Raw genomic sequence first — 24,229 nt, 5'->3', positions numbered from 1 at the left:
GTTGATGGGACAGGTTTATGACATCATTTGACTTCGAATGTAGATAAAATAGGAGCATCTGTAAATCTGGTACCATGTCAGGAAGTTAACTGGAAATCTTTTTATTCGATTCTGCTTACTGACAAATATTTATTTCTTCACAGAGGGGAGAAAAGAATTTTTCATTCAATATTTAGAGAGAATATTGTAAATACAAGCACCTTTAGTAGTAGTAAAGTATGGCAATTATTTAAATCTCATTAAAACTTAAGGTTAGAAATGTCTGACATCAGGCTGTTTCAAGTAGAGCAGGTAACGTAAGCAACTGGGGCTGGGGAACCTTAAGAAGAGTGGGAAGTTCTTGTTAGGAAAAAGGAGGAGTTCTCCTTACCACAAGCCTTAGAGGGTTTCATGTGGGTAGAGAAAAAAATGTATGACTGAATTTGAAATTCTTCTTGATTTAATATCATGGACTAATCTTTACAATGCCACTTTCTCTGTTCTAAAAATCTGTAGGGAGTGTATCACTCTACATAAAAAATAAGTGGCCTATGATAATTATTTTATTAGTAATTAATATTGTACTTATTAGTGATAATATATTATTTTATTTAGCCTATTTTGTATATTTCCAGTAAAAAAGGTAAAATAGTTACCTAGATTATGACTTTGCTGTACTTATCATTAGTTTTCCAGTGAGTGTCCTCTCTGCTTTGCTGGTATTTCAGAGAAAGGAAGTTTCTACATAACAGTTTCTTTCTCCACCCCCTTCAGTTGATGGGGATTTATTATAAGGAAGGAGAAATAAGTGAAGAGTCCTATCGTTAATGTCAGGCTTTGCCGAGAACTGGCACTTTATTCAGGATACCACAGAGATTCCAGTGTAAGATAGAATTCTGAAGCTATCATTTTTGGGTCGTGGCTTCTCTTCATACAGGTTCTATATGCTACACTTTGCATACACTATTGCATGTAGTCCTCACACAGAGTAACTCTAAGGGTAGTAGAAAAAATGGAAGTTTATGGTAGCTAAATATCTTGCTCCAAATCATCCAGTTCGTGAAGCTAGGATTTTAACTCTGGTCTGCCCTCAAAGTCCAACCAAGTTCTTTTACAAATATCTGGGACAGGATGAACACAAGTAGACAGATTATATGATATGTAAAATCGTCTCAAATACACAACTCTTTTTTTTTTTTTTTAGCATATTTGTAACCTTTTTGTTTCCTATTTTATTTATTTTAATGTATTCTGTTGTAAAAATGAAAATCTTCAGTAAGTAAAATCCAGATCTATATGCAGAACAAATTAAGAAATCATTCTTTACTTTGTTAATGGCTCTTTGGCTTATTATAAAAGGTTTTCTTTAAATATCCCCCATTAAAGTGTATGGTTTCATTAAAAATCCAATTAATAAATATTATTGATTTGCTGTCTTAGATGCTATCTGTCTTATAGCAGAAAATAAATAGAAGATAATAAACAATTTTGAATTTTAAATAACTTAAATCAGTAATGATGGAAGAAACACATACAATTAAAAAATAAATTAGGAAGCATGTTGAGAATATATGCCGCTCTGGAGGTTGTAAAAAACAAAAAAACAAAAAACAAAAAACAAACTAACAAATGAGGGGAAGGAAGGATGAATAAGAAAAGCACGTATGGGCCGGGCGCGGTGGCTCAAGCCTGTAATCCCAGCACTTTGGGAGGCCGAGACGGGTGGATCACGAGGTCAGGAGATCGAGACCATCCTGGTCTACACGGTGAAACCCCGTCTCTACTAAAAATATAAAAAACTAGCCGGGCGAGATGGCGGGCGCCTGTAGTCCCAGCTACTTGGGAGGCTGAGGCAGGAGAATGGCCTGAACCCGGGAGGCGGAGCTTGTAGTGAGCCGAGATCACGCCACTGCACTCCAGCCTGGGTGACAGAGCGAGACTCCGTCTCAAAAAAAAAAAAAAAAAAAAAAAAGAAAAGCACATGTGATTTTTAGGGCAGTGAAACTACTCATATATATACATGTCACTATGTGTTTGCCCAAACCATAGAATGTACACCAATTAACGTAAACTGTGGGCTCTGGGTGATAACGAGGTATCAGTGTAGTTTCACCATTTGGAACAATTTTTTTTATGGTGAGGGATGTTGATAATGGGGAGGGGCTATACATGTCTAGGGGCAGGGGCTATATGAGAAATCTCTGTACACTCAGCTCAAGTTTTCCATGAACCTAAAACTATTCTGAAAATAAAGTCTACTAAAACAAAAATAATAATAAAAAAAAAAAAAAAAACACACACACACACACACACACACACAAAATCTAAGAAACTCATTGCCAGAATGGGATTTGAGGGAGAAGTAGAATGCTGTTAGGTAGAAAGATAGCTGGGATGGAAGTAATCATATCTCTTGTATGTGTACCCAGGTGGGCATGAGGGCAAAGCATGAGCAAGTGACCTCTTGCCTGAGATATGGGATGTTTGTCCTCAATTGTTAAAAGAGGGGGCTGGAAAGGCAGGAGGAGGCAATATCACAGAGTGCCTTGACAAACAGACTAAGTTGTTTTCATTTAATTGAGAGAGTCATTGCTGGTTGTTGACCTAGCAAATTGATTGTTAGGTAAGTTGCTTCCGGAGTGGTGAGACTTGATTAGAAAGAATAGACGGGAGAGTCATGAGGAATTTTAAGTGAAAGGTGGCTCTGCCCAGACCTGAGAAATAATGGGAATGGAAGGAGGGGATAGGAAAGATGATATGGTAATAAAATGTGCAATACATAGAAACTGAGAGTTAAGGAAAAGAAGGAGCTTAAGTATCTAAGACAAATTTTGAGAGTAAAAAGCTAGAAAGAAAGACTCATAGGCAATTAGATAAGAGATTTTCATGAGGTCAATTTTTAAGAACCCATTTTTTTTTTTTTTTTAAGAAGGTGTATTGCACCTCTAGAATAGGTGGTGATTGTATTTTTTTTTTTTTTTTGTTACCTAAGGAATGAATCCATGCTAACTAAAGACAATATTATGTAAGCATATAAAAGCACCTGTGGTTTTGTCTGCAAAATAGAGTCAATGTTACTTTAAAAGGATATTATACGGTTTAACCTACTGGTATTGAGGTATCTAATGGCTTCAGACTATATTAAGTGTTGCTAGCAAAAAGCTATAGTGTGGTAAGCATTATTACTGTAATGAAGAATGAATGGTGCTTTCTTTTCATCTCCATTGCTCTGAAGGATGAGATATTAGTTTTCCTTCAAAAAAAAGGCTTCTATCTTAACCACAGAAATGCAAAGATATCTGTAGAAATGAGTATTTTTCATTAGATTATTGGGTGCTTCCCACAAAATTGAATTTTTTATGGTAAGTGAGGAAGGGTAAATGGGTACTGACTAGGTCACTGGCGTTGTTTGCCACAATTATATGCCAGGCTCTGGGATTAGCATATATCGTTTCATTTAATCTGTAAAACCCTGTATATTTGGTTCTATCATAATCTTCATTGAACAGATTAGAAAATGTAAAATAAAAGAATTTAATTGACTTGTCTCTAAATAAAATAGCTGGTAAGACTTTCTGAATGACAACAGCTCCACTGGGAATAGTAAAGTGCAAATGGATGAATGCAACATACATTTAGGTGTGAGAACTAAACAGCCTTGGTGATTGATTGGATATGGGTGTGAGTAGATTTAGGGCCAGGAGTTATTTAGGATGGCTCCATGGTTTCTGGCTTGCAAATCACATATATAGTTGTTCCATTCCCTGAGATAGGGTATATATGAGGAATATATGTGGGAGAGGAGATTCTGAGTTTGAGCTTAGGCATGCTGTTTGAGATGAGTGTGAGATATGCCAGGAAAGAGATTTAACAGGCTGCTGATTATGAGGATTAGGAGGCTTAGAAGATAGGAATGGACTGATGGTAAAGCTTTTGGGGTCATCAGTTACAAATTAATTATTAAAGGCATGGATGGGTGTATAATATTTCTTAAGGGCAATGTGTAGAATAGAAGATAAAAGGGCTATGTGTGACACCCAGGGGAACAACGGCCTTGAAGGGGAGGGCAGAGAGAGAAACTTACAGAAGGGACTTGATAGGAGTGCCCAGAAGTGAAAAATCCTCAGGATACACACAGTTTCATTTTAGAGTTTAGTGATGCCATTTCTTTGTGAAATAGCTTTTACAAGATTGCTCCTCCTCTGCATCTCTCCTCTGTCCTTATTGTGTTGAATGGTACATTTTGCATTTCCATTGTGAGAAGAAGATACAAAACCATTTTGTTTAAACTGCCAGTGCATGTTGTATGACTGACATGGGTATTTGTATACTTGTTTCAAAAATTATAGGCAAGTTTTGGCAGAAATACTGGTGAAATCTTCAAAATGACAAACGCTTATCCTTTACAACATCCTGAGGCTGGAGACAGGGGAGATAGGGCCTATTATAGTTTTTTCTTCAACTACAACTTTTATTTCAGGAGTCATTCATAATTATAGATGATAGTAACTTTGAAAGGTTTATACACATGTATACCTCACCAAAATGTAACTCAAATAGTCTAAGTAGGAATATTCATGTAAAACAAAAGTATCTTGGTGAACAGACATTTTTTATCATGGAAGTTTATACCGTTTACACAAAACTGCTCCAATAATATACGTATGACTAGGAAAAAGTAACTCATGTTTCTGGAGACATTTAATGATTATACAGTTGTGTTAGTTTTTTTTTTTTTTCATTTTTACAAGTATACACTGTAACAACTATAAATATTTGATTAATAGGAGTGTTAACAGACTGAAAAAACTCTTATAAAAATAACACTATAGTTATGCCGAATGAATTTAGTTGAGCTATGTAAACCAGGAATGAAGTTCCTGGTTTTCTCTCAATTTTAATATTCTTATCTCAAAAGAACATTTCAAAAGGTACCTAGTAGTCATAGGCATGTTCAGAATTAAATTAGAAATGTTAAAGATTTTTTTTAGCTGGGCATGGTAGCATGCCTGTAATGCCAGCTACTCGGGAGGCTGAAGCGGGAGAAGGAGAATCACTTGAACTCGAGAGACGGAGGTTTGAGTGAGCTGATATCGTGCCATTGCACTCCAGCCTGGGCAATAGGAGTGAAACTGTGTCTCAAAAACAAACAAATAAAAAAAGATTTTTTTTTGGAAAAGTAGTGACAATATATTTAAAGTAATTGTTCAATAAAGTAGTAATAAAAACGCAAATTTTATGTAGATTCTAGTTTCAAATATGGAGTAGAACCTGTTCGGTTCTTAGCATCAGACCAAAATTAATTTTCTTATTTCAAGCAAAAGAAGAATAAAGCATAAAATATTTGGAGTACTGCAAAACTCCAGGGTATTCTAGATTCCATGGCAAACCTAATCTGTATTCCTTGAGATAAATTTGCAGTATTAAAATTGTTAGAGTATCCTATTTATTTTTTTTTTTCTAATCTATGATTGGTAAATTGACCATCTAAAATAATTCAAAACATCTTCAAAGAGCCTTCCCAAAGGCTTTCTTACATATCTTCTAATCTTATACTTCTTTCTAGTTTCTGTCTATATTTTGTATTAATTATAAGGCAGGTTGCTTTTTTGCCTTTTTACTAAATAAATATGTCCTTGATTTTATTTGTATAATGCTTGCTATCACATAATTTTTAGAATTTCATAATCATAATGTCTTGGTTTAAGAATATATTAATTTTACTTAGATTTAAACATATAGCCATTTAAGGGATTACTTTTTTTAAAAAAATAAAAGCATTTCTTTGTTCTTTTGCTTGTTGATCTCACTGTATGCCAGCAATAATTTTTCATGGGGGGATAGGCTCGTTATTTTCTACATCTTAAAATCTGATTTTTTTATTTGTTGTAGGTTTTATTGGGATTTAATAATGCTTATAATGATGGTTGGAAATCTAGTCATCATACCAGTTGGAATCACATTCTTTACAGAGCAAACAACAACACCATGGATTATTTTCAATGTGGCATCAGATACAGTTTTCCTACTGGACCTGATCATGAATTTTAGGACTGGAACTGTCAACGAAGACAGTTCTGAAATCATCCTGGACCCCAAAGTGATCAAGATGAATTATTTAAAAAGCTGGTTTGTGGTTGACTTCATCTCATCCATCCCAGTGGATTATATCTTTCTTATTGTAGAAAAAGGAATGGATTCAGAAGTTTACAAGACAGCCAGGGCACTTCGCATTGTGAGGTTTACAAAAATTCTCAGTCTCTTGCGTTTATTACGACTTTCAAGGTTAATTAGATACATACATCAATGGGAAGAGGTAAGATGCTTCTTTTTCTTTTTTAAAATCTATATCAGGAAATTGTTAATTATGGCTGTTTTACAATGAACAACTGTGCTATGCGTAATGAGTTTTATGAAATTCAAGTAGAAAAATGTATTTGACTCCTCTTTTCCATGCATAAGTGATATATTGTATTCCTAAAATACATGATCAAATAATGAATTTGAATGAACTGAAAAAAATAGCGATCATTTTATGCCAACTTATTATATTTTAAAATAAATACACTTTAATCAACAATTATTATCCTAATCAATACAACCCCTCTCCCACCTTGTTTTTTTTTTAAACCTAATATAAATCCATCAAGTACCGTCTTTTTTTTTTTTTTTTTTTGAAACAGAGTCTCGCTCTGTAGCCCAGGCTGGAGTGCAGTGGCGTGATCTCGGCTCATTGCAAGCTCCGCCACCTCCGGGGTTCACACCATTCTCCTGCCTCAGCCTCCAGAGAAGCTGGGACTACAGGCGCTCGCCACCACACCCGGCCAATTTTTTTTTTGTATTTTTAGTAGAGACGGGGTTTCACCGTGTTTGCCAGGATGGTCTCGATCTGCTGACCTCGTGATCCGCCCGCCTCGGCCTCCCAAAGTGCTGGGATTACAGGTGTGAGCCACCGCGCCCGGCCTGGTACCGTCTTTGATAAAGATGTGTAGGGTCTGATTGCTAATCTGGCATATCATTAGCTCTATGAGATAGTGTGGTTTTTGTCTCCTCTAATATTGAAGTTTCATTGAATTCATGCTTGGGTAAAAGAGATTGTTTCTTTATTTCCAAGTTGTATATATAAAGGCTTTGATTTTAGCGTATTAATTTTGCTCATTGTTATGCCTTGACTATAGTAACTTATTATGATTTCTCCCTATTAGTTCATTTCATAATACTAAAAAAGAACATATTCAAGAGGGACATTAGTACATAGAAAACACAAAGAGTGTAGTGAATAAATGATGTGAATCTAACCAATCATGGCCCATATTTTGCTGAATAGGGCATATTTTGTTGTTAGATAGTGGGTGAGACCTGAGAGGACTCAGCCAACTGGAGTTACCAAAGATCTGACTTAAACCATCATCAAGGAAAGGAGTTTATATCCCTGTCTTCAAAGTATGCATATTAACCATTTTGACTTCCTTTTCTTCCTAAGTCTTTTTCTATTAATTATAACCTGAATTTTATTGTCTTCATAAACGTGAGTCCAAAAGACTTGTAAAATACCTAAACCAACATTAATGAGAGTCATATGAAGTCATATACTGGCTATAGATTATTGCTTCGTCCTTTACAGAAATACTTTTTAGCATTTTCAAGATAAATTATGCTTTTAAATATGTCATAAAATGGAAGTTCTGTTTGATTTCTGTGAGGCGGTAGCAGTGTTTTTGTATGTGCTTGATAGTTACATTTTGGTTCACAGGATTTCAGGAAATGACATGCAATAATAAAACACTGCATAACACACTGATAAGGCATAAAAATGGATCATTCTTAAAATATAGATATGGGATATATTTAAAATCAAATGAAGCACATTTGAGAAATCAGATTCATCTTGTAATTTTTCTCTACATAGTACATTCCATCTAAAATGGAAGAAATGTTCAGTTCTCAAAGCTTTTTTATGCTAATTTGAGATTAATACCAAACCAAGATGATTCTTGCTAATAATTGCAATATTTATTGAAGGCTTATTACATGTCAACTAGTATGTTTGATTCTTTACATATATTAGCTCACTGAATCTTCCTAACAACACAATGATGTAAATATAATTATTGTCATCATTTTACAGATGAGAACAATGAAATACAATAAGGTAACTTGTCCAGATTCATAGAACTAGTAAGAAGTGGAGCTGGGATTCCAAACTTGGCAATCAGTCTTACGAGCCAGTGCTCTTAACTGCAAAACTATATAGGTTCTTACTATGACATATACTGCTTTAGTTACAAATATCTTAATATTCTACCATTTTATAGACTGTCTAAGAAATTATAGGGAACTTTTCTAAAGTAAGACTGTGGGCCATGCAATGCAACAGAGTTGATTGAATAGTACCTCTTGAAACAAGGCCACAGAAAAATATTTTAACAAATATCCTGTGAGAGGAAAGTCACTGATATAAATATCCAGTCAATTAAAAATACAGTAGCAATGTGACTATTTTTAATATCTTGTGGTTTTAGCCCAGTTACTAGAGAATGGCAGCAGGATGAACAGATGGCATCCTATCACATAAAATGGCAGGTCATGTGGTCATGGAAGAGTATACTCCTTACCACCAGTGTCCTTTGGCTTCTGGCAGTAATCACAGGCACCTAGATCTGTGTAACATGATGTATTTTAAAGATGTCGTAATAAAATTTAGGAACACCAGCTCACTGCTATCATTATTGTAAAATGCAATTTAGCATGCACTTACAGACATTTGGTAACCAAGCACATTCAGGCTAGAGGTGTGAGTTGGCAACATGTTTCTTATAAATAAATGAGCTTGGTAATAAATTAACCATAAGTCCATTTAGGTGAAGAATGTTTTCTTGATTATATGATACCCCATACAATATTATCTTGGGTATTTAATGCCCGTTAGTAATCCTGTTCAACAGGGAAGAAACAGAGTCATAATCCAGAATGTAATACAAATTCATCTTTCCATCACCTACATGTTTCTAACCATAATCACCAAGAAATTTGAATGATTCCAAAACTGGAAATCTCTCTACCTGATTTTTGTAAATGCCACCAGGATGTGTTTACAAGTAGACATACAACAAATAAATCAGAAAAAGTAGCTCTGTGAGCTTTTGCAATAAGAATTCAGAGGAAGATGTGAGTTCACCCACATGTCTTTGGTTCTGAGTGTTTTAGTACCAAGCTGGCTAATGCTAAATTCAGCAAATTTGGGGAAGTAATGTGTGAAGTCTGGAAGCTGCCACTGTTCTAAATGAATCATTCCTGAGGAAAGCTGCTGCCTTCTATAGGAAGCTGCTTCCATCTTCAACGATACACTTTTTTTTTTTTTTTTTTTTCTGGATTGAATTAGTTCAACTGAAAAACAACAAGAAGCCCTGATGCCAAATAAATTAGAAAAATATTATGAATCAGATACAGAAGCTTTAAAATTTTGTGCTTATGTTATTATCAATACTAAAGCTGAATTAGTGGTTAATACAGGAGGAAATAGCTGATTTGAGCAACTAATTTATGAAACACATGGTGTTAAGAAGTGAGGAGGGAAGTTGTTTTCATGAGTCAGTTATAAGATCAATAGATTTGGGATATAAAAATAGCTTTCTGTGACATTACACTGAAACTTTGTATATATTGCCAGGTGAGGTAAAAATCAGAGACAATTTAGATAAATCAAGCCAGACATTTCTTTTCATGTAGTAGCTAGAAAACTGAGGTGAATCTTTCCCATTTTTACATTTGGGTTTAAAAAGCTATTATTTGAATCAGCATTGTCGTTGTTATTATTAAATATAATAAATAAGACAGTGATCCAAGCCAGACTGCTATTTCATAACCTATAACAAGGGGAACAAATTCCGTGTGATCCTCCTAAAAGAGACATACGGTGAGGAAATCCCTGGAAATTAAATGGAATATGTGACAATCACAAGCCACTGAAGAGATAAAGAGTAGATTAAGAGCTTAGCGAATGGGAGATTATTCAGTTTGTGAAGGTGAAGAGTTCCTTTACAGCTGCTGATCTCAGTCATTTTATCAACAGGAGATGACCTTCGAAATTTTTTAGAGGTTTAGGAAATATTAATTGCAAATAGAAATGCTACTCTGTGATGATTATCTCTTTGTAAGACTTAATGTCATAGATAAAGCCTAAATTCTTCTTAATTTTAAAAAGTGGGAAATGCATCATTATATAATAACTATGGCTTTGGAATATATAGCTATAAGATTTTACTTTCTATTCATCATTTCCCATCTCCCCAATCTCCCTTGTATAGAACTGGGACATAATACAATTAATTAAATACATTTTGGGACAGGAAAGAAGGCCTATGGTTTTGATCTTACATATCTATAGCAATTTCAGATGAATAATGTGTCTTGAACATTTCAATGCTTGTCTTGAAACCAATATTAGATTTTTATACTGGCTTAGAGATAGTTTTATATAAAAATTATGTATACCAACAGAGCAGTGATAAGGAAATTTACTCCATAGGGAGTTAATGCAGATTACAGTTTCTGTCTTTGGTTAATTTTAGCATTCAAATTGGTGTAGAGTAGAAACTAACTCTTACTATAAATTGCCTATCTATAATTATACAATACATATTCTACTTTTATATTTTAAAAAACACATAGGATTCTAAGACTTGCCATAAACAAGCAGCAGAATTTTCCCAAACCTGCCCTGTACTAGAACTTAGAGAACCTCCATATTGCTTATCACCTCAAATCTGTGTTTCCTTTCAGTGCCTTCAGAGCTCTCCAGCACATTCTTCCCTGGTCTTACCATTGTCACTTCATATTTGCACCCAACTCTTTCCTGTTTGTTTGTGTTTCAGCTTTACAGTGCTGCTTGCAGGAAATGATTCTTTCTGCTTCTATAATTTTATTCCTGCTACATCTCTGATTTGGAAAGCCTTTTTTTTTTTTTTTTTTTCTTTTTTTCTATCACTCCTTTAAAAATCAGACTTAAGGCCGGGTGCAGTGGATCACCTGAGGTCAGGAGTTTGAGACCAGCCTGGCCAACATGGTGAAACCCTGTCTCTACTAAAAAAAAATATGTACACACACACACACACACACACACACACACATATATATATATATATATATATATATATAAATTAGCCGGGCATGGTGGTGGGCGCCTGTAATCCCATCTTCTCGGGAGGCTGAGGCAGGAGAACAGCTTGAACCCAGGAGGCGGAGGTTGCAGTGAGCTACGATCGTGCCATTGCAGTCCAGTATGGGCGACGAGAGCGAAACTCCGTCAAAAAAAAGAAAAAGAAAAAAATCAGACTTCAACTCATTTCCAGAAAGTATTCTGCATTAATGCACTCTACTGTGACAGTCAATACCTTTACAATGAAAATTTCTACTGGCTCTACATGTATTTGTTCATGATAATTTGGTTACTAATGCTTTATTACAAATATTTTCCTTTCCTTCTGCCAGACGTAGACATCATAGGGAACAATCAGTGTCAAATTTTGCTCTTGAATCTTTTTGTATATTAGTGCAGCGTTATAAACACAATAATAATCAGAGCATGCTTATCCACTAAATACTGGCAATCTCCCATGTTCTAAATTCGTTAAATAATAATAAGAGAGTGTCCGTTCTTCACTCCCAAGCATTTACTGAGTAATCTGTATGTGGAGATGCTGCAACTAAGGATAGAAGACTGATGCCAATAATGTAAGAAAAGCAGATGTGAGCAAATAATCACAGATGGTGTGGGAAGTAGTGGCACAAATAAGGGAGTGAACAACACAATTGCTTTTCCATAAGATGAGGCCTTCAAACATACTGAACTGAATTTGGAATCTGGGGTATAGATTACCAGGCTGAACAAGTGGGCCAGGCAGATGAGTGCATTCCAGAAGATGCGAGATATAAGCAGCCTAGTGCAGTAGATGCAGATTCCCAGATTGAGTTTGGAGATGTAGACCAGAATTTGTGCTAATGATGGACTTACTCAAAAGGTGCCATTGATGCATTTTAGGCAGGAGATTTACATTTTAGCATGCTACAGAATGAAGGAGATTGGAGGCCATTGTGGATAGAGCTAACAACACTAGCTAGAAAACAGTTTTATCACTTCCTTGCATTTTTTGTATGTAGTCAGTGTCAAACACAGTACTTTTTATTTTTACCAAGTACTCTTGCTGTCGAAAAATGTTTGTATCAGTTAATGAAATATGACAAGGCCTTCTATGAAGTCTATTTGCAGTGTTTTATAATTTTAAATATGAATTATATTGGAAGTTTCCATTTTTATGATCGTATGGAATGGATTCTATAACAGAAATTAGTGTATATTTCAACTTTGACATTATTTTCTGTGTAGTCTAGGGAAAAATCATATAAAGTGACTTGTGTGATTTTGATTGCCCACAAACAATCAAACAGTTGTGAAGTTCAAATGAAATGAAGCATATGGAAGTTATCTGAAATATTTAAATGGGTATTTCTGTAATATTTATAAATATAATATTTATGATGACATCTTTCTGAAATTAGCACATCTACTAACACCAACATTATTGTATGTGTATGAATTGCCTGATATGTTCTGCAAGCAAATATTGATTCTGCTAAAGACCAGTAGGTGTCCTCTATTGGTTGTTACTTTAAGGTTCTATCTTCTAAAATGCCAAACTGTTTTCTTTGAAATTATTCATTTACACTCTCCTAGAATCATCTCTTTGCTTGGCTAGTTCATTTCTTGAAAAAAAAAAGAGATGACTGTGGATATTCACCTATGTAAAATGATTTCTAACTATACTTTCTTCTCCAATTAAACAGAGTTTTAAGTTTCTTCTCTAAACAATTATTAGTATTGTGAGATAATTGTTTTCAGTATTATGTACTTTTTAATATGATAGCTTAACAGATATGCTGAAGTTTTAACATACAGTGTAATGAGTTCTATGTGGAAATGAAATGTTAAGTCAAGGCAACTGCTGTGTCACCCAGGGTAGCGGGTAGTTGATTCCATCTAGGCTCATGCAACCTCCGCCTCCTAAGTTCAAGTGATTCTCCTGTCTCAGCCTCCTGAGTAGCTGGGATTACAGGTGCAGCCAACATGCCTGGCTAATTTTTGTATTTTTAGTAAAGACAGGGTTTCACCATGTTGGCCAGGCTGGTCTTGAACTCCTGACTTCAGGAGATCCACCCACCTTGGCCTCCCCAAATGCTGGGATTGCAGGCGTGAGCCTCTGTGCCCGGCCCGAAGACAACAAAAAGTTTTAACAGGGTGTGCATGGTGTATATATACATATGTTAGAGGTAAGGCTTAATTTTATGCGTGTTCTTTGGTCAGTGCCCCATGGCAGATCTGTATCATCTCAGTGCTTTTGACATGGAAATCTCTGTTAAATATCAGAATATAAGATCCGATTTGAAATGTTCATGCTTCCCATTTTAAGATTAAAACATTCAACTTTCTTAATGCCTGATCCTTGTCCCAATCAGTTTTCTTGTTTTGCAAGTTTTTGTATAATTCCATGGCTATATATTGATAATAATCAGATAGATATCCAAGTTTCTAAATTATATATACCTAGTTGCCTCAGTGTCCACATGACTCAGTGACATCCTACAAAGATGTCTCAGGAGCTCCTCAAGCTCAGTAGGTTCATTTTTTCTTTAAATCTTCTCCTTTTCCCTAATTTCCTGTTGCTCAAGTCAGAAATCTAAAAAGTGTTCTTCTCCTTCTCTTTTAATTTCTAAGAAATAAGCAAGTCCTACTGATTCTACTACTTCCTGAGTGTAGTTGGAATCCTGTAACTTCTTCACTTGATCCCCTTATCACTATCCTAGTCCAAGCCAACTTGTCTGTCATTTGGATTTCTATTCTCAATTCATAACTGTATTTTAAAATTGACCCTTGCTTGCCTTCTCAGGAACTCAAAAGTGGTAGTTTTGAAGAGTAACTATTACCCACCTGCTGAAAATATTTCTGTAATGTTTCATTACTCTCAACATACAATGCAATATTCAAGGCCCTTTGAAATTTGTTTCTGGCCAACAAACTCTCTCAACCTGGGAAACTTTATTTCATTATTCTTTAACTATGTTGAACCTCTTTAGTTTGCCAAATACTACATTTCAAATCCTTTGTTTCATGTTCATGAAAATACGTGTTCATGTTTTCTAGAACTTCATTCCTTTCAACAGTTTCAGATTATCCATCTCATTTTTTTTTTTAAGCATTGCTTCCTTCAGGTAGAATCAACTAATCTTTCAGATACAATTAGTTCCATCTATAATGGATCTGAAATAGCTCCTTGTGCTTCTGCTTTGTAACATTCATCACTTTTGTAATCTCTCTAAATCTGTGCCTTTACAACTATGTATTAGATTCCAAAAGGGCAGGTATCACGACTTTCCTGCATCTTCAGCTCCTAGCATAGTGTTGGGGAAATAATCGGGCTCTAAAATACTTGCTAAATGATTTCAGTTATTCCCTCAAAGGAATTTCAATTCAGTAGGAAAATAAAACATGTAATTAAACAAACCAATAAATAAAACAACAATTTCTTGAATCCAGTATTACAAGCATTTATGGTGTAAACAACAAAACCAAGAGAAAGATATTATATATGAGTGTGTGCTAACGAGTAGAAGAGAGGTTCTAGGAAAAGCACACTAAATATGGCCACTTTCATATCTAAGTTTGAAACTATATGCCCTTCCAAGTGGCAAAGTCTGGGAAATATTCCAAGGGAATTGAGAAATCATAGAAAAATTAATCAACTTCGTCATTGTCAGTATGGGGATAATGGTGATTTTTTGTTCAATTTCATAGAATCTAAGGTTCAAATGAGATGTTATTGTTGAGCATACACTTTGAAACTAAAAAGTTTATAGAAATTTAAGTCATATTATGAATGTTTCTATGAATTTAGAATATAAAAATCTCAAAAAGGGTTTAATTATTATCCCTTTATTGTGCTTATTACCTTGTCAAATATTGAAAGAATTATAAGTACTGTTATGCCTTACTCTTTTTTTAGAGATAGGGTCTTGCTCCTTTGCCCAAGCTAAAGGGCAGTGGTGACATTATAGCTCACTGCAACCTTGAACTCCTAAGCTCAAGGGATCTTCCCACACAATTGGTATTACAGGTGCATGCCACCACTCTTGGCTAATTAAAAAAAAAAAAAAATTATTTTGTACAGACAGGGTTTGCTATATTGCCCTGGCTGGTCTGGAACTCCTGGCCTCAAGCTATCCTCCCACCTCAGCCTCCCAAAACACTTAGATTACAAGCATGAGCCAGTGTGCCTGGCCCTTATTATGCATTACTTCTCCCCAAAATATACCAACTGAAGAACTGAAGCAGCAGATGTATCAGGTTAATTTAGGACAAAGGACATTTAGCCTTACATTTATCCAGTTTCCAGATAGATGTCTTAGTTTTTCCTTTTGTTGTGCATGCAGATACCATATATATTATGGCTACTGCTATTTTAGACTCATTCATGTGCTATTAGAGTGAAAGTTGCTAATACTGGTTTATGAAAGTTGGAGACACAATTTGTGATGTGCTTCTGGTTTAAACTTGAAGTCTGGTTTAATTGCCAGAGTGTTTTATAATAAGCATGTATTACTTTAATTATCCTAGTTGAACGAGTCATTTTAGTTGGTCTTGTATATAGTGCACCTATCTACAAACAAGAAAGGTGTGGTGATACATGATAGACATTGGAAAAGGGTACAGTGACATCCAATAATATTTTATTGTTACAAATAACTAGGTGAAATTACTCTCTGATGAAAATGTTAAATATACTTATCTAATGAAAAATTGAAAATAGATGCTTTTTTACTATCAGTTTCTAATAAACCAGTCTTTCACTTTAGTCTGATTCAATGTCAAAGGTGTTCTTACTCATTTAAAATACTTTGGAAAACAAGATTATGCCTGCATTATTTCAAAAGAATGACTGATTTAAATATAGACATGCTTTTTCAAGTATATCATCAGTTGTCACAGAAAGTCAACTTATGAGGCATTATAACTGTATTATGAAAGCCCAAGAGTAAATAAAATTAGAGCCCTTCAATTGCACCAGGTAATGGCTGAGAAAGACCTGCTTTGACTTCTCTTTCTGTCTTGCTGATCTGTGCAATTTAGATTTTGTATCAGATGAGTCTTGTCTTAGTGTGAAAAGGAAATACATTTGGTTGGTTATATAATTCTGGTGGCTATTTTGAGTTAAGTCTGCCATTTAGACCATTTTTTTTAAGACAGCTAAATTCTTTTTCTTATTACATTTTAAAGTGAAAGTAGACATTGAGTAAGGATTCTGGAGACTGTTCTCAGGGCTGCAGATAATGGTAGCTATTTTGATACAGTCCTATCTAAGTCAGGAGTAGTGGGATCAGAAAGGATTTCCCATTGAGATTGTTTATAGGTGGGAATATTTACAATAATCTATTATTTCAATTTGCTCTTTTGTGTGTGTGTGTGGAGATGTGAGTTGAGAACAGGGGGAATTCAGAATTCTGAAATGAGAGTCAGAAGTATCTTGTGCAAGTCATTTTCAGACATTTTTCTCATATTTAAAAAATGTGAATGATAATCAAATGGAAAATTCACATGAAAGTGCTTTGTGAACTCTGAAATTGAAAGTTTTAAGAGCATATTTACATAAGATAGAATTAGCTTGTCAAGTTAATTCACTGATTCTTTCACAGAATCTATGAAATAATGAAATTTTTTCCTTCCTCAATATTCTGCATCATAGCTGAGATTAAAACAGTAGAATCTGGATTGTGGTAAAATGTGCTTTTAAATTTAGAATCCAAGAACTATAACTACCGAACAGTACCTAGCAGTAATGCTTGGGAGATCAACTAGCTTTGTGAGTGTGACAGTTTCTTAGTGTGGGAAGTGGTTCTCCATTGTGTGAAAATATTCATTTTGGATGATACTAAGGAGAAGGATAAATGTCCAGAACAACTCCTTTCAGTTAACTGGCAATGAATCACAAACATTCAAATTCATAGGTTTTAACAATACTGTACAATTAAAACATATTTTCTCATTTTTATCTAGACCGAAATTTAGAGAAATGTAGCTGTAATCTTTAATCTAGTAAAGGTCACTTACTTTTCTTCTCCTGACACATATTTGTTGTAGAAGCAAGACAACTTTGTAATAGCAGTAATTACTAGGGAGTACCAGTAATTACCAATGTGTTGGGAAAGAGTTATTGAAGAACATCTAGATTTGTAATATTTTAGGCTCACATAAACACTGACTTTAGAATAATATTAGATGATGTATAGATTGCAAGGTAGTACATGCATTCACTCTCTTGACTGCTAGGTTATGAGTAATGAATTCTGGAAGTTCTAAGTGACCAGTTTTCTGCTCTCAAACATTTCTTGGGAATTGTGATATTAATAACTAAAATTTCACTATTGGAAATGATTAATTTATGTTTCAAGATCTTTATCATCTTCAAGAGTATCCTAGAAAATGTCAAATATACTTCAAGCTATCACTAGATAACATGTTAGCAGGTTATTGGTTGACAGGGGGCTGAAAGTAGTTCTTTATACAGAAAGGATAGGTACATGAATATGAGCATCACAGCCTGAGGAAGAGAATATGCATTTATATGTGCGGAAGGTTCAACCAGAATGTGATGAGTTTGGAATGACTGTTAGAGGAGAAAGGAGGCACCAGTAAGCAATAAAAATTTTTAAAAAATTAACGGTTTTGCTGAAGTCTTCCTGCTGCCGCATTACCCGGATTTGCCTAATGTCAAATATTATTGTTTTATTGTTTCTAAGTGTTATTGGGAACTTAAGCAACTAAATCCTTCACCCTTCTTCTGATTTAGTTGAATCATTATTTCATATATTTCAGAAATTTTCAATGGCTTGAAATTAGATAAACCTATGACTTCATGTGAAAAAATCTTAGTGAGCACATGTGGTAACATGCTGAAATTTTTGAAGAACTCTGTTTAGTACTACATTTCTTAGATGTATGATTTTATACAACCAGTTAAACATTGCATATGCAATTGTATACTAGCTATACAAAATAAAAATGAGATATCCTTATGTGAAAATTTCATATCTTTGTAATATCAAATATAGAATTTAATCATATATTAATTGGCCATATGCATACCATATGCTGAGCTGTGCTATCTGATATAAAGATGAATAATAACCACTGCTAAAAGAGAATTTGTGTTTTTGTGGAGGAATTAGAAAAGGAAATAAATAATCATAACAAGTGTGTGTGAATTTCCATCTATTGTAAATTATTGAATATAATATTTCAAGAATGGCTCTAAAGATACATTTTGGCTCCACTGGAAAGACCTCTACAATCTATTTAGAAAGACTTCTAAGAGAGCTGGAGTGGGGAATAGTGATGTTTTGGCCAGATGATTACAGTCCTTTGATTAGTCAGTTGAAATAAAAAAAGGGCTGTTAGAAACCATGCTTTACTAAAATGTGAGATTTCTTGAGTTTTGAAAACAAAAAAAAATTAAAATAATATTAATACTCTTTTGAGATTGCAAAATAACTTCCTTATGCTAGAATATAATATGAGACATTCATTTGCATTCAAATCATACACACTTTTGAAAGATCCCTAAATGGGTTTTTTTTTGTTCGTTTTTAGGAAGAAAGAACAATGTATTTTAATTTTATAGGCAGTCTTATAAACTCTGTATTTAGTCAGAGAACTTAACAAAAAGTGGACCTAGTTCCTCTCTCTCTCTTTTTCTTGTAGTATGGATGCCCTTGTAGGAGACTCTTAACCAGAAAATGTATCACAATTGCTAAATCAACGGTTAGAAATAACTAACAGATTATCAAGAAACTGCTGCATTCAGGCAGTTGCATGACCAACAGCAAATCAGTTATCCTGTAGTTCTGAAAACATTTACTGAAAATGCTTCACTTGTCTTCACATTTTCCATGAGTATATTATTCATTTACTTGTACCCCCCAGCATCTATTTCAGCATGGAGTCACTTCCAACACCTGTGTCTGTTGTGGCTATTGTCAGAGTATCCATGTATTGATAGATTCTGTTTGAAAAACTAATGCATTCTTTCCACCAAAAGCTGTTGTAAAATATCTCTTCAATAGTAGAACTGTTTATTGATGGTGTTTTTATTGTCACTGCTGTTGTTACTCTTGTTTTGGGGAGAAAAAGCAGGCAGTGAAATTAACCAGAATTTCGGGTTAGGTAATAATACCTATTTTCTAAGAAGTGAGAGGTCAAAGGATCCCAGCTGTAATTCATACTCTTAGGAAATCAATTCCTTTGTGTTCCAAGAAAACCAATTCTTGCTAATACTATGCATTTTTAAAATCACTTTTACCTTTATGGAAGCAGAATTTTTTCCTCATCCTCCTCTTTTGTCACATTTCCCACCAGAAGATTTGCTGACAGAGTGTCAGCAAAATATCTGTTAGTCATTTTTTTTTTATAACTGAGAGAAAACAAATATAATTTCCTTATCACCAAACAGGCACGCACACACACACACACACACACACACACACACACACACACACAGACACAGACACACACACAGACACACACACACACACACACTCACACACAATGGAACCTTAGCATAGGATCAAGGAAGTGCCCTTTTCAGAGACTTGGGCTGCTATAAATTCCATTGTCCCTTGAACTGAAGAATGGAGTATTGAGGTTGAGGAAACCATTATGATTGACCCCTTAGTTGGAGAACCATTAATTTCATCTTTTTATTAATTGCTATATTATTTATTTTCTGCCTTTCAAAACTGAAAAAAACCCAAAACATTTGTATAAAAAATAAAAGCAATTAAGGAGATGACTAAATTCAAGATAGAGCTTTTCCAAATTGGCAATGTATCTTACTCAACTTGCAAGACCAAACATATCAGATTAATTATTTTCCTTTCTACCTAGTATAAATCTCTGGATGATAATTTATTTTGTTCAGTTATTATTTGACATGAAAAGCAAATGCTTCAGCTTAAGAACTACAACTTAAATTTGTTATAATTTTATAATAGTTATTCTAGAAACATATTCTCCTAAATTATATGATTTTTAAAAGTTCATTTTTTCCAAATAAACAATCAAAATAGTTTCCTCATAGCTCAGTCATGCAAAGAATGTTATTGTTACAGACTTGAGCCTCCAAAATAATCAAAGATTTCATAGAATTTGGGAGTTTCCTTTGAGTGTTTTCCCAGAGTTTTTAGAAATGTTGATCAACATGCTCCAGTATGTAGTCTGTGAGTTGTTAATAGTTTCTTGAAGACAATTTTTTTTTTTTCAGTATTGAGAATGTTACCATGCAGGGTAAAATATCTTAGTAACTTCTTACAGCAAATGTTAATATATCACTCCCACTATATAACCATCATAGGTTATATAGGTGGGTAGCGGTCCTGCTTCTTGTCATCTCATACTTGGATGTAGACTGACTAAGCAGCTTCCATCATGACCACTGCCAGTCATTTTGACAGGGAGATAGATAGCTCTGTAGGGTTTTAAACAATCACACTCAGAAGTGATATATTTCACTTCTTATAACTTTTTGGCCAAAATGTCACATGACCTCAACCAGCTGCGAGAAAGTCAAGAAGAACAATCCTACCGAGTAACTGGGAGTCAGAGAACTGAAACAATTTGCTTAACAGCTTTACGACTAGCTGAGAGGTGGAGACAGGGTATGTCTTGAACAGATCACCAAGTTGGCCTGTGACTAACTTATATTACCTTTGTAACTGTTCAAAATAAAATCACCAGCCAGGTTTATCTCTTTGTTTTTCTCTCATGGATATTTTTGGTCCCAGACAACCATCTAGCTAGCTAATGAGGTCACAGTGGAGGAAATGTGATCTATGTTTTTATAATACAGCTGCTGTATGACCCATTCATTGATTATTCATTTTTTCTTTTTTTGAATAAATATATATTGAACTCATATGCTATGCATATAGATTACAACAACACACACAAAATAATTTCTTAAATAGCCTAAAGTCTAGTCATATGAGTAAAACAAACAAACAAACAAACAACAACAAAAAAACGTTCTCTTTGAGGATGTATCACAGCTTTAGAGGCTAGGGAAGGCTCCAGGGAGGAAGTGGTAACTGAACTAAGACTTATAAGAAGACTAGGACTTATGAAGAAAGCCAAAGAAATACATTCTAGCCAAGGTAAATTTCTTAAGTAAAAAGACATGTAAGGGAGTTTTCCAGAAAGTTAAGTCCTAATAGCTTAGGTATACAGAGATGAGGTTTGAAAGATAAGTTGGTATTTTGAAAGTCAAATTCAAGAGTATAGACTTTCTCCCTGAGGACAATAAGAAACCTTTGAAAGGTTTTAGGCAACACCATGATATTTTTAGCAAACACACTGTTTACTGTGGAGCCACAAGCTATTCTAAGCTCTTAAAAATATGAATTAAGCCTCATAGTGACTCTATGAATTAGGTAGTATCATTGTCACCATAAAAAGGTAAAGAAGCCGATGCACAGAGAGATTAACAACCTCCCCATATTGCACAGCTAGTAAATGATAGTGCCAGGATATAAATCTATAATCTGTGGTTCAAAATCTTAAATAGACCTTGCTCCCTCTCTGCTTAAATATGACTGAAACTAGTATACACACAGTTTGGAAAAGAGGCAAGTAAGATTTGAGGTAGGGTCCCTATTCAGTGGCACGTGCTATAATTCGGACAAGAGTGGAAGCATTAGGGGGCCAATGATGGTGCTACCATATGCTCTCCCTCCCAAGCTCACAAGGTGCTTGGAGAGCTGATAGAAACTCTTTTAGGTATTAACAGGAACTGGCACTTACCCTGGGTGACTCCCTCAGAACAACCTCCTGGGTGTATCAATTATAAAGTAATCTTTATTTTACTTAGTTTTTGTAAGTGAACTCAACCTTAATAGAAATTTAAATTACTCCATTAATGGAAGTACCAATTTCCAGGCTTCAAAACATTAGATTTAGTGTGAGTTTAATAATTTATTAATTGTGGATGAATATTAGCATAATTTAATTTCCTAACTTTCACACTTAAGAGAATTACAATTCTTAAGATTTAGATTTTTGTCTAATCAAATAGGGAGCATGTCTTATAAATATATGACATAATCAGAGTATTTCTTTCATAAGGAAAACTTACTGACTTGGAATTTTGAGAACACTTGAAATACAAGCAATAAAACCCAGATCTTAAGTGTTACTTACAATATGTACATTTTACTTATAATGTGTTACTTTTGTTTGGACTTTGCTTTTTAAACAATTCAGACTTAGAGAGTACTTACAAATTAACTACTTTAGGATTATTTGGCTACCAGTCAATTATATTACTATCATATATTTAATTATCTTTGAGTTTTACACCTTACTCTAATTTATGGAGAATCACTTCATTGCCAAGAATATGGTCTGTCTCAGTGAATGTTCTATATTCACTCAAGAAAATGTGTTTTTCTACTATTATTTATTAGAATGTTCTGTAGTAGTCAGTTTGGTGAAATTTACTCAATTAACAATGTTGTTCAAATCTTCCATATCCTTACTGATTTTATGAGTGGTTGGTATCACAGTTCTTGAGAAAAGGATATTAACATACTAAACAATGATTTTGCCTGTCTCCATTTCCCCTTTCAGTTCTATCAGTTTTTATTGTAGATACTTTGAAGCTATGCTGTTAATTTCATGCATAGTTAGGATTGTTATGTCCTCTTGGTGAATTGCTTCCTTTATCGCTATAAAATGACCATCTTTACCTCTGGTGTCTACTTTGTTGGACATTAATACTGCCACTGTGCTTTAATAATTATATAGTATATATTTTTTAAATATTTTCTTTTCTTTTTCTTTATCTTCCTTTTTTTTTTTTTTTTTTGTTTTTGTTTTTTGTTTTTTGTTTTGAGATGAAGTTTCACTCTTGCTGCCCAGGCTGGAGTACAATAGCATGATCTCAGCTAGCTCACTGTGACCTCCTCCTGCTGGGTTCAAGTGATTCTCCTGCCTCAGCCTCATAGCTGGGATTACAGGCACCTGCCAGCATGCCCGGCTAATTTTTTGTACTTTTAGAAGAGACAGGGTTTCACCATGTTGGCCAGGCTGGTGTCGATATCCTGACAGGTGATCCACCGCCTTGGCTTCCCAAGGTGCTAGAATTACAGGTGTGAGCCACTGTACCCAGCCTCATATTTTATTTTCAATGTGTGTGTTTAAGGTGAGCTTTTTGTAGATAATATATAGTTGAGTCTTGCTTTTATTTATCAAATCTGAACATCTATTCCTTTTCATTGGAATACTAATATCATTTATATTTTAATGTTTTTGTTCTCTACTAATAAGCATTTCATCCAGAATTGTATACTTATTAATATGCTTCTATTCACCAAATTTTTACAAAGATTTAGAAAAGTTTTTCCCACTTTTTAGCAGCTTTTGTTCTATCTTTTCCTTTGTGATTTTTTTAAGTGAGTGATTTTTTTTTTTTTTTTTTGAGAGCTTTATGTAAGAGTTTACAACCTAGATAATAAAACAATAATAGTAATGAGTATTCTCAGTAAGTAGAACCAGGGCCTGCATTATTCAGGTTTAGGCTTTTGATGGTGTGGGAACATGTGAACCATGTGAAGTAGTGATGTTAGGGAGACACTAATATGTTCACTATTTTACTCCAGTCACTCTCTATCTTGAGAGGACCAATTTTATCACACCAAGAGAAGTAAAGAACAATGTATGAAAATACAAGTTGCTTGTCAGTTTATTGTTTATTTATACCACCAATTTTCCAGTGCTTTCTGTAGACAGAAGTGTTCAAAAAGCTGCTAGTTTTTGAGTTATCTACTCTGGTGTGGAAATCCATTATTATTTATTTGCCTCTATGCTTGTATAGAATTCATTAATAAAATTTGATATGTTTAAATAAAGGTATCTAACATTTCACAGAGAAACTGAGAGTACTGTTGACACTTTGGTTGTAAATGTCTTATGGGGGTGATTATTCTTCCAATAAATGCCACATTTAGGATTTATGTTATGACATTTTTCTTGTACACAAGCTCATGGATAATGCCCTGCCACTAAAGTAAAGTAAATATGTTTATTTCCATTCATTTCTATTTTCCTTAAAGTTAAACATAGTATCCACAGATAAAACTATATGTGATAGAC

The 24,229-nt window shown here is 34.3% G+C and overlaps 1 protein-coding gene across 1 annotated transcript in view; it reads left to right on the top strand.

Annotated features, from left to right (window-relative positions):
- Positions 1 to 24,229, top strand: part of HCN1 (hyperpolarization activated cyclic nucleotide gated potassium channel 1) — a 417,480-nt gene that overhangs the window by 39,167 nt on the left and 354,084 nt on the right. Inside the window, exon 2 of the mRNA XM_023216595.2 lies at positions 5,872 to 6,295. Coding sequence (XP_023072363.1) covers positions 5,872 to 6,295 — 424 coding nt within the window. The remainder of the gene's footprint in view (positions 1 to 5,871; positions 6,296 to 24,229) is intronic.

Source organism: Piliocolobus tephrosceles, chromosome 4 (genome assembly GCF_002776525.5).
Source record: "Piliocolobus tephrosceles isolate RC106 chromosome 4, ASM277652v3, whole genome shotgun sequence".
Classification (NCBI taxonomy): domain Eukaryota; kingdom Metazoa; phylum Chordata; class Mammalia; order Primates; family Cercopithecidae; genus Piliocolobus; species Piliocolobus tephrosceles.
The sequence above is the reverse complement of the archived record's forward strand: the minus strand, read 5'-3'. Positions and strand labels throughout refer to the sequence as shown.